The sequence below is a fragment of the Accipiter gentilis genome, chromosome 7 (assembly GCF_929443795.1).
Source record: "Accipiter gentilis chromosome 7, bAccGen1.1, whole genome shotgun sequence".
Taxonomy (NCBI): domain Eukaryota; kingdom Metazoa; phylum Chordata; class Aves; order Accipitriformes; family Accipitridae; genus Astur; species Astur gentilis.
This window is the reverse complement of record NC_064886.1, coordinates 23,052,409-23,065,160: the sequence shown is the minus strand read 5'-3', so window position 1 is coordinate 23,065,160 and position 12,752 is coordinate 23,052,409. Positions and strand designations below refer to the sequence as shown.

Sequence of the window (12,752 nt, the reverse complement as noted above, 5' to 3'; positions counted from 1 at the left end):
TCTCATCCCTCCTCCTCACCCTCCTAGAGTGAGGAGCTGGAAGGGGCCAGGATACCAGCCAAATACTCTACGGTGTTTCATACAGCCAAGTAACTTTATGCAGCTTGGTGTTTAGATGGCCTCTGTCTATTACTGGGAGTATTTGGGAACCATCTTGGCTTCTTGGTTTTGTTCCCTTGTGTTGATTCCTCTCCTTTCTTCTCCCCACCACCTTATGTCCTGAGCCAGCTGTAAGTAGCTGTGAGCATGGTAGCTAAGGATCCTTGTTAGGAAAACTTGGGCCCTGTTTTATCATCTGCCAATTGTTTGTTTGAAGCTGTTGATAAAGCAGGAGCTGGGAGCCCTGTCCTGGTGCTAAACAGGGGTGTACTCAAACACTGAAAGAAGAGACCAAAAGAGACAGTCTGGAGCTGTCAGCTTGCCCTGAAGCTCACTCAGGGCAAGCAGAAGCTGCCTCCCACATGCCTCTGTGCTGATGTTGGGTGAAGTCAGCAGTGGTCTGTGTGCAGAGGGTTCCCAGACCAGACCTCTAATGAGAGTAATTGAACTGTCCTCCTGCCAAACCTGCCCAGGTTTGATTGGCATCCCAATGCTGATTTGTTCTCTTATTGGCTTTCACAGGGGAACTCACAAAATACTTTTTGAGTGAGTTTGACCTTGAGCTCGCTGCCTTGACCTGCTTTTCACTTCCTACAGATGGAGATGCTTGTTCTCCTGGGCATGTCACGGATGTTTTCCAGGGTAACACAGAGCCTTCTGAAAGGCAGGTTTGGGTGCTGCTTGCATTATTCCTGACCCTAGTGCTTTGTTCCCTGGCCCAAGAAGTCTGCTGTCCTCCTCCCCAGTAACACGTTGCCATTTGTTCTGCAGAAATCAAGGAGGTGGAAAAGCAAACGAGAAGGGACAGATGCCAACAACCGACCCATCAAAGCCGCTGGGAAAGTTATTATCCAAGATATTTCCTGCTTGCTGCCTGTCCACAAGTTGCTGGGAGAGCTCTACATGTGAGTACAGGCTGGCATCCTTTCCCAAATGAAAACAGCCATCTTTGGCATTGCTGTGCTTTAATACTGAAATCAGTCAGCACTGATCTTTGAATGTTTCCTTGCCTTCTTCCTCTGTTCTTGCCTTGCTGTTTTTTAACTGTATCCCTCTTTGCCTGTGAGAGGGCACTTGTTTCCTATAAATCTGAAAAGTGTGATGGAAGAAGTTTGTGATGGGTTATTGTACACAGTTTGAACTGGTGCTCCAGCATCATCACTGCAAATCTTACAGGTTCAGGTTTTTGCCAGCTAAAGAGAGAGATTATCAGTACAAATTCTTTTTCAAATCTCATGTTAAACTCCACACTTAAATGCACAGGCTTAAAAATCCCAATAAATGCTCATTTTCAAACTATAAAAGTGTTAGTAGCTCCTAAGGCTTTTTAATTTCAGAAGTACTTGGAATGCTCCATTCACTTGGAGACTTGGTTGTACAGGCGAATGTCTGTCCAGGAAGTTTTTCTGCTTTAATGGAAAGGGTGGAGAAGTTCTGTGTGGTGTTTGTTGGGTTGGGGTTTTTTTAAAAAACAAGGGGCTTATTTTTCCAAACTATATAATACAGATAGTTACAAAATCTCCTAAATTTTTTCTTCCTTAGCTTTGGTAATACTGTCTGGTCCTTGACAGAATTTCCAGTCTGTGGACGTTCAAGGAAGAAGCAGGCTTCTCTCCCAGGGGGGCTGGAAATCTTCCTTCTCTCTTTTCTATATTATTAAAAAGAATGTTCTTTAAAAAGATGTGTTGGACCTTTCTTCTCTGGATATCTCATGTGTAAACAGCCTGACTCTTTTCCATTTGCTGTAAGACCTTAAGCAGTAAAAGTGTCAAGTGTCTCAGGAAGATTTCTGATGATAAGCAGGAAAGCCCACGTGGGTTTCTTCAGCCCACCTTGCTAGCCTCTTGGAGACTCCTCAGTGGGTGCATTACCCTACTGGGGAACAGGCTGAAGACCAACCTGTTTCTCCACAGCGTACCACCATCTCCCTCCAGGTCAGTCAGAGCAGACCAACAGGCTGAAGGGGAACAGGACCATGTAACCACCAGCTTCTAGAGACAAGAATGCATCTTGGCTTGATGGTATCCTGGCACAAGTTTAGTCCGATATCTCCTTGGAAATGGTGCTTTTTAATATCAATCCCAGCTAGTTTGGCACTGGACTTGATGTGTGGTGTGTTAGTAAAGATGAATAGTGGGAGAAGGATGGAGGTGATCCCTGAATGAGAGAGAAGGAAGGGATGGGATCCTGGCCATGCTAGCATGCTCGTATTGATCAGAAAGTTCTGAGCTGCTCACTGCTGCCAGTACCACTTACTCCCCATCCCAGCCCACCTTCATAGGTAATGTGCAAGCCAGAGCTGAGCTATCGCCTTTCTTTTTAGACTGAATGTGAATAATATCCAGGAGACTTGCCAGAAGAATGCTGCCTCAGCCTTGGCTGTGGGACGGAGGGATCTCGTACAGGTATGACGTTAAATCAGACCTCTTCCTCAGCGTGCTGCACTACCCTCAAATGGCTTGTGCTGTCACCTTGATACCCAAAGAGCCATCTGGGTTCTTAGTGAACCAAAGCCTGTGGAACAGCCATGGAGGTGGCTTCTACCTCATTGACACTTGGCATTGAGAAATCCCTTCCTAGGGCTGCAAGCAGATTGTGTTATGCCCTTTGCCAAACTGAGTGAAGCACATTTTTCAGGGAATTCCTGCAGGCAAAGCAAGGAATGCAGCCTACTTTTGAGTCAGCAAATGGAGTAGCTGTGCACAGAGTTGCCTAGCTGCTGTCAGCATTTTGATCGGTGGTTTTTTCTTACTTATGTAATTGTTCTCATTGTTTGGTATTCATCTCTGCTGGCACTGGGTGCTAACTGCAGCTAGCTTCTCTCCAAGAGAGTCTGAGCCCAGGGACCCAGGCCCGGAATGGGGTTGGCTACTTGCCTTCAGCTAACAATAGGAGAAAAATGGCTGTTATGGCCCATCCTTTTCTGTGCAATTAGTCCATTGCAACAGGCACAACATTTGAGGACACAGCAGTGCCTGAAAGAGATGGGAGCTGGCACTGCTAGAGGAGCTGTGCAGCTCTCCTGAGCGTTTGGCTCTTCCTAGACGTGGGCAGGGAACATGCGTAGGCTTACCTGATCTAAGCAGAAGCAAACTCAAGCTGTTGTCTTGCTTCTTGGTTCTGCTAGACCAGGAGAGAGAAGGTAGATCTAGTTCCCCTTTGTGCTTCATCTTGCTGTCTGGTTTGCCCTCCTTGGACCAGGGCTTGGGTGGAATAACTTCAGCAAGATTCTCTGAGATACCTCTGTTTCTTGCTTGTTTTCCCTTGTCCTGTGCAACTCCAGTTTGTACTGCAGCTTGCCTTGTTCCTAGAAGACGTGGAGGCTTGAGTTGCAGGTTACATGCAAGATGTGCTCTATAGCAGTGTAGAAATCGGCATCTTTCCCATTTCCTTTCTGTGCTCTCTTGTACTCAGCCCTGTCCTTTTTTCAGTTTCTCTCCTGTTTCTTTCTCTCTGGTTTCACAGTGAGCAGCTGTGGGACTACTGTTCCTGGCTGTTCTTTGTACTTGGAGCTTGTGTTTTTTCTTTACTTTTCCGTGTTGTCAGCTCTCTGATTTCTGCTGTCTTTCCAGCACTATGCCCCTTTTCCTTTCCTGCTCTTTTTTTCATGCCAGACTAGGAGCTTTGCTTTTCCCTGGAATATTCTAATTGCCCCATTTTAAAAGGCACAGCAGAAAAAACAGTTCTAGATCAGTGGTATAGAGACTGAAAAGATGGAACCATTTTCAGAGTAGAGGATCATAAATGAAAGAGAAGTTTCACATGAAATCTAACAGTTAAACTGTTGGAGTAGAAATGGCAAATTGTACTTCTGTCTGTGCTGGGCTGTGGTAGGAGAACAGAGGTGTTCAATAACACTCACAACTAATCAAAAGATACTTTTCATGCAAATAAATTCACCACTAAACTTTCTGCCACCAGACATCTCTGAACCCGAGAACTGTATCAAATCTAAACACTTTTGAGATTTGTGAATATAAAATGCACTAATACGTCTGTTAGGCTACCCTGACAGGTCTGTTAGACTATAGACAATTCTTCTTCAAAGTTTAACCCAAACTTAAAGCACACGGGACAGGGAAAGCTTCGGTTTTGTGTTACTCTACATGTTATTTGTGACACAGAGGCTGAAACTGCTGCCTGCTGCCAGAAAAAAAAAGAAGAAAAAAAAAAAAACAAGCTCCATTATTATCTGTCTGTGAGTGAATTTGTGCACACCTATGCCCTGGGAGTGTGGTTATTTCTAATTGTAGCTTTGATGCTTTTCCTTCCTGTCTGCCAGGTTTGGTCACTGGCCATGGTCGCCACTGATCTCTGTCTTGGACCGAAGTCTGACCCAGATTTGGAGATACCTTGGGCACAACATCCATTTGGACGCCAATTACTGGAGTCCTTGTAGGTGTCTGAATGCTGGGAAGGGGTTGGGGAATGGTTGCTGAAGCAGAGCCCTCCATAACTATGTACACTCTAAGGCATCATTTCAGATTTGGAGTAGTATGTTGTGGGTTTTTTCCCCCTCTCAAGCCTGAGATGCATCAAAAAGGGAAGCTGCAAGTGTGTTTATGACATGCAGGAGGCAGCATTTGGCCTCCCATCTAGCACCCAGGTCTTTCTTGGCTAACATTGAGCAATAGGCCAGGTGCAGTTGGTGCTCTGCTTTCCAGCATGCCCACAATACCTGACTTGGAGATTTTGGTTTTCTGCTCCCCACCTCCTAAATGACCATGTTGGTGCAGCTGCTTTTTTCACCTTCAGATTCACTGTTGCCATATAGCATTACTGGGAAATCATTCAACTGGTCTCAAAGTCAAGCGTTAGCTGCAAATGTCTTCCTGCCAGTGAATCTGTTCAGGAGGGGACATAATTAGTAATTGATATTATCTGTCAATACACCCTATTTGGAGGTACAGGAGTTGTGTGGTGTACTCTGTATATTGTTGCTTGACCTAGCTCTTTCCTGCTGTATGGCAGCAGTGGGAGGGGGAACACAGGTAGTTCTTCATCACTCTGAGTCTTCAGAGCAATCCAGAAACTTCACAGCTATCCAGAAAATGTGTGGTGGGGTTTTGACTTGTGATCTAGATGCACGATGCTTGCTTGTAGAGGGTTTTGTCAAAAAGACATTGTGGCTGGGAGTGAGTCTAATGGCTCCAGCATTACATCCAGTGAAAATCAGTTCTATGGGCATTGTTCCTGAAGCTGCACAAACTTGGAATAATCAGGCCACAAGTACTGCTGGATTCCCCCACCTGTTAGGCCACTAGTGTTTTCAGAAGGAGGACTTGGCTCCTCAAAGGTATGACGGAAAAGACAACCTAGTTCTGCAGAACACACATGCTTCCTGTGGGCAGTAATGTGACCCAAATGGATTTATGCAACAGGCTCGAAATTAGTTGCCCTGGAGTCTCAATGCCTTTGCCACTGAATTCTGCCCAATCTCAACTGTCTCTCTTTTTAATTTCCCAGGCTGGCTCACTACTCACAGCTCCATGATGTGCAGACCCTGGCCATGCTGTGCAGCGTGTTTGAAGCCCAATCCAGGCTACAGGGCTGCCCAAACTCCTATGGCCCCTTTCCTCAGCGTGCCTCCAACCTGGCCTCCCACAGCCGATATGTATGACTGCCATTTCTTTCCCATTTGTCTTGAATATCTTTGAACATCTTTCAGGTAGATGACATGATTTCCTCTCCTTTCCCCCTCAACAGCCCAGCTTTACTTCCTCTGGCTCCTGTTCCAGCATGTCAGATCCTGGACTTGGCACTGGAGGCTGGAGCATAGGTACCAAGACCTGGGGAGTAAATAGAGGAACCTGCCTCCATTCTGGCCTAGGTTTTAGATGGCTCCTATGGTGGGGAAAGAAGGGAGTTAGTACTGGCTGTGATTGCTGCCAGAGCAGCTTTCTGGGGTTTGGCCAACGTGATGTGACTCCATGGCTGGAAGCGAACAGGGCTTGCAGTAACTGTGTAAATGCTCCCGCAGTCCTGCCCCTTCTGACTTCGGTAGCATGCTGTCCGACTGGGCTTTGGAGAAATTGTTACGAACACCCTCGACGTACCAAACTAGTCATCTGGATCACAGGTTAACCCAGAGCCAAGAGCTCATACTGCTGCCTTTTCCACATGGTGACAAGTAAAGGGACAGACCACTGTACTGGTTTGCTTCCAGCCTGGCTATAGCAAACACTTGGGGTGACTGCCTCAATGCTGCCTGGTGCCGTAGGCTTTCCACAGCCCTAGCGCTTTGCGCAGTTTGAGGCTGTTATCCATGCTGACTACTCCTGGTAATTTCCTTGTCCTTCCTGTGCCTGGACATGGTTCCCAGGATTAGCTACTCCATCACCTTCCCAGGGATCGAGGTTGGGTTGACTGGCCTGCAGTTTCCTGGGTCCTCCCTCTTGTCCTTTTTGAAGACGGGAGTGACATTTGCTTTCCTCCAGTGCTCAGGTACCTCTCCCAGTCACCAGGATCACTCAACAATTATCAAGAGTGACCTCAGCAATGTCATCAGCCAGCTAATTCCACAGAGCTGGTGGGGGGGGGATAGGCGGGGAAAGGCAATACTGTGCCTTCTCCTGTCACTGGAAAAAACAGCAGTGGTTGGGAAGGTTGGGTTATTGGTGCCATGAGTACCTGCAGGCCTAAGGGCATTTTCTGCTGAGCTGTGAAGGTGTCAAAGACAAGTCACTCTAAAGGGCTCCAGTGTCAGAATTAGAGCTGTTGGCTGATTGCTAGGGATATACATGGCCTGAGGCAGCATCAGCCCTGTTAGCACCAAAGCTGTAACTTTTCAGTTCGATATCAAAGCATCTGTGACACAGGGAAGAGTGCAGAATGGGGGTTAACAGAGCTGATGTTGTCTTATATTGGTTATTAGCAGTCTTCTCCCTGCCCCCAGGGCAATACCTTACATACAGAGGCCCCTTTACGTAACAGCAGCCCTGGTGATGAGAGTCCTCCCTGTCTAGGAAAGTGGAGTACAGATCTGCTGGGATTAACATTCCCAAGCAAACTCCATGGGAGTAGTTACTTTTTGTCTAAAGTGGAAGGCAAAAGGGATTCCTCCGTATTAGATTTCTCTGCCTGATGATCCCCATTCCCATCCTGTCACCAGAAGTGCAGTAGAAGCACTTGGCAAGTAGAGGTTGGCACTTAGTTTTCTGAGGTACAGCAGTGTTAATAGGAATGCAGAAGGTGATATGACCATGTCTTAGAAAGAAAACTGGGGTGTGTGAATGTGTGGTCTTCCATGTCTCCTCCTCCGGTTTTGAGGAGGTTTTGCTCGTGAGTGCTGTGCTTTCTGTGGTATGCTTACGACCTTTGATGCTTGCAGCAAACAAAGACATGGAGCAGGCCTCCACTCCCTGGTGCGAGTCTTCTCCAGATGACTTCCGTTACGGAAACCTAATGTATCCTGATCATCGGGAGCGTGAGAAAGACCAGCATGAGAAAAACAAAAGGTAGGTTATAGCATGCCTTGGGGGTATTCAGGGATGTGTTAGTCTGTACCCAAGTCAGCTGGAACTCTATAGCCAGGTCTCTGTTGGTGGTGTGAAAACTAGAAAGAGAGTAGCATGCCTGCTCCTAGACAGTTTCATTCAGATGGTCATTTGGAGAAGCTTCATACTGCAGATCAGCTCTGCTGGGATTGCATATGATACATCTGCAGGTGGCCGTGGTGGGGGCCCGGGGGGGGGGGGGGGCAGTCCACCCATTGAGTCCACACTTGAGCATAGAACAAGCGAAGGCCAGACCAGTTAGTGTTCAGTGATGTTTCAGCAACACATGGGAAGTAATCTGCCGCTCTTCTAGTGATGTGAGCTGGTTGCATAGCCATCACTGGGAAGAGGATTGCAACCAGAGTCTCTGAGAGTGAATCAGGTGGATGACAACCCTGTTTGTTCCTCGAGGCTCCTGGATCCTGCCAACACTCAGCAATTTGATGACTTTAAGAAGTGCTATGGAGAAATCCTTTATCGCTGGGGCCTGCGAGAGAAGCGGGCTGAGGTTCTGAAGTTTGTCTCTTGTCCTCCTGATCCCCACAAAGGAATTGGTGAGTGCCTGCTTCGGTCTGCTCTGGCTGCCCAGGCAGAGTCACAGCTCTGCCTCGAGAGCTTAGGAACATGCAGTCAGCAGGCAGGATGAAAAGTGTCCGTTGATCTGCCCAGAGGTTAGCTCTGCCAGCAAATGGTTTTGGCTTCTTTGCAGCTCTGGGTGGAGATGAGCCTTGCAGATGTTGGTTCAAGGGCTTTGTAGACTGTAACATCTCTCCAGCGAAGCTGGGAATGTACATACTGCTACCCTAGCAATGTTCAGCTGTTTATGCTGATGGCTATTCTTTACTCTCTCTGAATAAGAGCCCAGACATGCAGTGTCCTAATCCCTGCTTCTGGGCTGAATTGTCCTTACAGTGCCTGTGTAAAATTGCAAGATCTCTAACTGTGGGTGAGCTAGCCAAGAAATAGGCAAACAGAGCGTTTGTCCCAAAATATTTTCAGCAGCATAGGTGCCCAGAACTGCCGCTTAAGAACAGCTGCCAAAATGTGTTCTTCCTAGGTCTCTGGGAAAAGATGCACTTGACCTGGGAGGAGAGCAGCAGATGAGAGATGCCAGAGAAGCAGCAGTTGTCTCACCTTGTCACCTGAGACTCCTCCTAGGGAGTAACTAAAGTGAAAATTGGTGCTGTTGACCACTGCCATCGCCCCTCTGTGGCTAACGGTCATGGCACTGCCCGCGCTGACAGCACACATCGAGTGTGCTCTGTGCTCTCTCCATGATGAGAAACAAAGGCTGTTCTCGTTTGCTCTTAGTTACACTTCATAGAGATGAGACAAGCGGGAAGCCTTCACCTCCGCAGCATGTGTCAGCGTGTCCCAAGCTAGAAATCAGACATGTTCCCAGCTGACAGCTGTTTAGCCATCAGGGGAATTAGTGGGCCACTCTGTGCCCCAGCACACCAATTGCCTGTTTCTTTGCTCCTGTATGGAGACCAAACTGAGACCTCTAAAAGTCACCGTTCTCCCACCCTGAAGGGTATTTGCGGCAAATCTCTTGGGCAGTGGGTTCAGGGGACTCGTTTCTCGAACAGGGGGCTGTATACAGGGCTGCTTAGTCCACGATTCTGTCAGCACTAATTGTCTTGCTATCCATTTCTTTCTTCCCACCAGAGTTCGGCGTGTACTGCAGCCACTGCCGCAGTGAGGTGCGTGGCACCCAGTGTGCCATCTGCAAGGGCTTCACTTTCCAGTGCGCTATCTGTCACGTGGCAGTGCGAGGCTCCTCTAATTTCTGCCTGACATGCGGACACGGAGGCCACACCAGCCATATGATGGAGTGGTTTCGCACCCAGGAGGTGTGCCCCACAGGCTGTGGATGCCATTGTCTGCTCGAGAGCACCTTCTGAGCCATCCTGACAACAGGGCACCTGTGATCTGGATTTAATACTTAATTCCCAAGCCATGTTGAATCAGCTCTGCTCCACAGTGTCTGGAGGAGATGCCACAGGGAGCTGAAGCAGGATGTCCTGGTGGTGCACTGCAGTGACGTTTACAAGTGCTTCCAGTATTCCTACACTTCCCAGGTTGCTTTCAGACTGATTTGACCAAACTCCCTGTGTCCATTGCTGGCGATGGATGCCAGACCAGAAAAATTGCTCTCTCCTGCAGAAGAGTGTGTGAATATTGGCTAGTCTCTGTTGAGATGAGCAGGTGTTAAAAAGCTCCTTTGGAAACAGCTCACCTGGCAGAGCAAAACTCGTTCCAGCTACGTAGTGTCTTTCCAGGTGCCTCGTTACAGGGGCTCAAAGTGAGCAAAATAGTTGTCTTTGCACAGTTAAGTCAGAAATAATTTGCAAGCAACAGTGAGCTCTAAAGGTGAACTGTAAACTGCGCTCAAAGAGCAAATAGTCCATGGGACTGTGCTCAGAGTTACTTTTGGAAGCAACAGGGTCCTTATTTTGAATGTCTTGTTTACATCGTTTAGATTGCCCCATAAAGCAAAAGAATGAAAGTATGTTTTTCAGGATTACTTCCTAAATAGCTTCCTAATCACTGGTCAGTGTCTGCGGCTGGTGTGATGAGCCCAGCCACGTGCCCGAGGTCACTAGGATTAGTTGCTTTCTTCGAGCAGTTTTAGTACCATTACTCTCAAGGGTCTCCATCTCCTGCTCTGACCCGGTGATACAATGCACTTTAACTTGCCTGTCCCTGCCTTGTCAGTGACATGTCCTGGTGACTGGGAAAGGCACCTGCCTTTTGAGTTTGGGATCCACACAGCGTTTCCATGGATGGTGGCATCTGAGGACATTTCGGAAAGCCTTTGCTTCCTTACTGGGAAAACACAAGGAGGACGCTTGCTCCATGCAACTCCTTTGGCTGTTTTCTCCAGACTCTATGGAGGGAATCAATGAATAATTTGAGATTTGCTGCTGATGTGCTTGAGTGGCGAGGCTCCTGAACTGGGGAGGCAGCAATTTCTAGGGGAAAGGGGGTTTTGGAAGGGTGGTGGGATTCATGGAGGCAAAAGGTTTGTGCCTTTTCTCCCTCTGGAGCTTCAATTGGAGAATGTACCGGATCAATCTGTCTGTTTGGGGCTGTGTCTGCTGGGCACTCCTGTCCCGGGCATGCTGCTGTGTGGTTGCATGCACACCCTGAGCGCGCAGCCTGTGCCTCTCCTGAGCAGGCTTCCACCTGAGCTTTGGTTTTGGGCAAATGTGTGGTCAGGGACGAGCCTGCTGGAGTAACCTGCCACCCCGTGCCAGCACCTATCCCTTCCTCCCGCGCTTGCCTGCTGAGCAGGGCCACGTGCTGTGCCTGCTCCCAACCTTTGTGCTAACTCAGGCTGGGGGATCCTGCCGTGGAATAAACAGATGGTGTATCTTAAACATTAAAACATTAAAATTATTTTTTTAAGTGCTGTTCTGATAGAACTTGGTGTTGCTGTGCTAGTTCTCCCTCCATGGGGAGCCCCCGGCAGCTCTCCCTTCCAGCGTGGTGGTCAGTGTTTCACCCCACAGCTGGGCACTCCACGGCCCTCTCCCTGCACCGCAAAGCAGGGGTCCCACTCCAGATACCTGTGCCCAGTGGCAGCAGAGACCTTCGGTAACTGGGGGGCTCACCGACTGCTGCTGGGACTGCGACCCTGGCTCTCGCAGCAGCTGCCTTCACACAGGGACAATGTGATGGCGCGTGGCACCGCGATGCCACGACAGCCGGGGAACTGCCCACGGGTTGTGATGCACCTCTTGCGAAAATGAAGCCGGGCGGGGTCTGAGCCATTGGTGAACCAAACCCCATGTCCTGCAGTTTGGGGAGGCCCCGGGCAGCGTCTGAGCCCCCAGCAAGCAGGCAGGCGTGCTGGGGTCCTGCCCAGCGCTGTGCCAGCCCTCGGGCGAGGGTGCTCTCTGCCGGGAGCCCGCAGGGAGAGGGCTCCCGCCCTCCACCTTACTACGTGACAGCCATTCAGCTTGGAAGTATTTTCATTTCCATGCTTGAGTGTGCGTGTAGGTTGGAAGGGAAAGGAGACTTGTTATTTAAAGGTGATGGACTGACAGATCGTGGTACTTACGTGTGTTATTACAGTTCATTACGGTCTATCTCCATAGTATCTGAATACCTCCGAGGTGGAGGGCGGCTGGCGCTGCAGAGGGAGGCGGAAAAGCATTTGCCGTGGCTGTTTGTGCAACCCTGCACAGGTAGGTGGAATTTCTTCCCGGACGCTGTGGGCATTTGTCTCACGCCCTGCAGCGTGTGCAGTGGTTGCTTTGGGAGTGGTCTTGCTCAATGCTGAAGTGACTACTGCAAGGAAACAAGGAATGACTTATTCTCACCTGGCTGGAGCCCGGTGAGAGGAGAAATGCATTGCCTTCGCTGTGCTCGGCAGCCCGTCTGGAATAAATGATCAGAAATGGGGCGTGCTGCTGCAGTGGTCACCCATGCCAGTCGCTTGTCCTCTTACCCACCAGCTCTTTGGAATAACTTGGTAAAGTGCAAAAAATTCCCAAATCTGGCCAAATTGCGCTCTGTTTCAGGCTTTAGAGAAGGGAGCAGGAGGGGGAGAGGAAGCAGGCACTGCTGGGGAAGCGGATCTTGGCACAGAGCATGCCAGCGCGCCCCAAACCAGCTCTGGGGACACTGCCACGGTCAAACCAGGCAAATCAAATAGAGCATCCAGCCAAAGGACAATGCCGCTGACCGTGGTCAGTCTTCCGCGCTAGGGTGCGGGGTGACCCCTTCATGGTTTCTGCTGGTGCAGGAACCAGGGGGCATTGAATTAAACCGGCCGCTCGGCATGAGGCAGGAGTGAGTTCTTTGTGCACCACATGGGAAGGGTGTGAAACCACTTCATTCGGGGCATCGCTGATGCTATGGGTTTGCCAGAGCTCCAGGAGCGACTGGGCACTTCCAGGGAGTGAAGCTCCATGCCAGACCACCACCGATGCTGCTGCCAGGCCAGAGAGCCCTGCCCACGCATCCCCAGCCGGCACCCCTCTGCGGAGATGCCGCCACACCTCGCACCTGCTCTTGTACCCTTCCCTGGCTATCACCGGAGAGGATGCCGGGCACGGGGAGCCTTTGGGCTGACCCCAAGTAGGTGCTTGGGCAAGACTTGGTTCAGCTGCCTGCTGAGCGCATCCTCAGGGCTGTTACCAGTACATC

The 12,752-nt window shown here is 49.5% G+C and overlaps 1 protein-coding gene across 6 annotated transcripts in view; it reads left to right on the top strand.

The window, feature by feature from the left end:
• The window catches only part of WDR59 (WD repeat domain 59), a 50,260-nt gene extending 39,263 nt beyond the window's left edge, over positions 1-10,997 (top strand). For 2 of the 6 annotated variants that reach the window (XM_049805336.1, XM_049805335.1), the window contains 8 exons: positions 871-1,004; positions 2,423-2,504; positions 4,382-4,494; positions 5,566-5,713; positions 5,806-5,878; positions 7,430-7,556; positions 8,007-8,149; positions 9,264-10,997. In XM_049805336.1, the coding sequence (XP_049661293.1) occupies positions 871-1,004; positions 2,423-2,504; positions 4,382-4,494; positions 5,566-5,713; positions 5,806-5,878; positions 7,430-7,556; positions 8,007-8,149; positions 9,264-9,499 (1,056 nt within the window). In that variant the 3' untranslated portion in view covers positions 9,500-10,997. The other 4 variants (XM_049805337.1, XR_007506685.1, XM_049805339.1 and 1 more) reach the window with 4 other exon arrangements.
• The last annotated feature ends 1,755 nt before the right edge of the window (positions 10,998-12,752 follow it).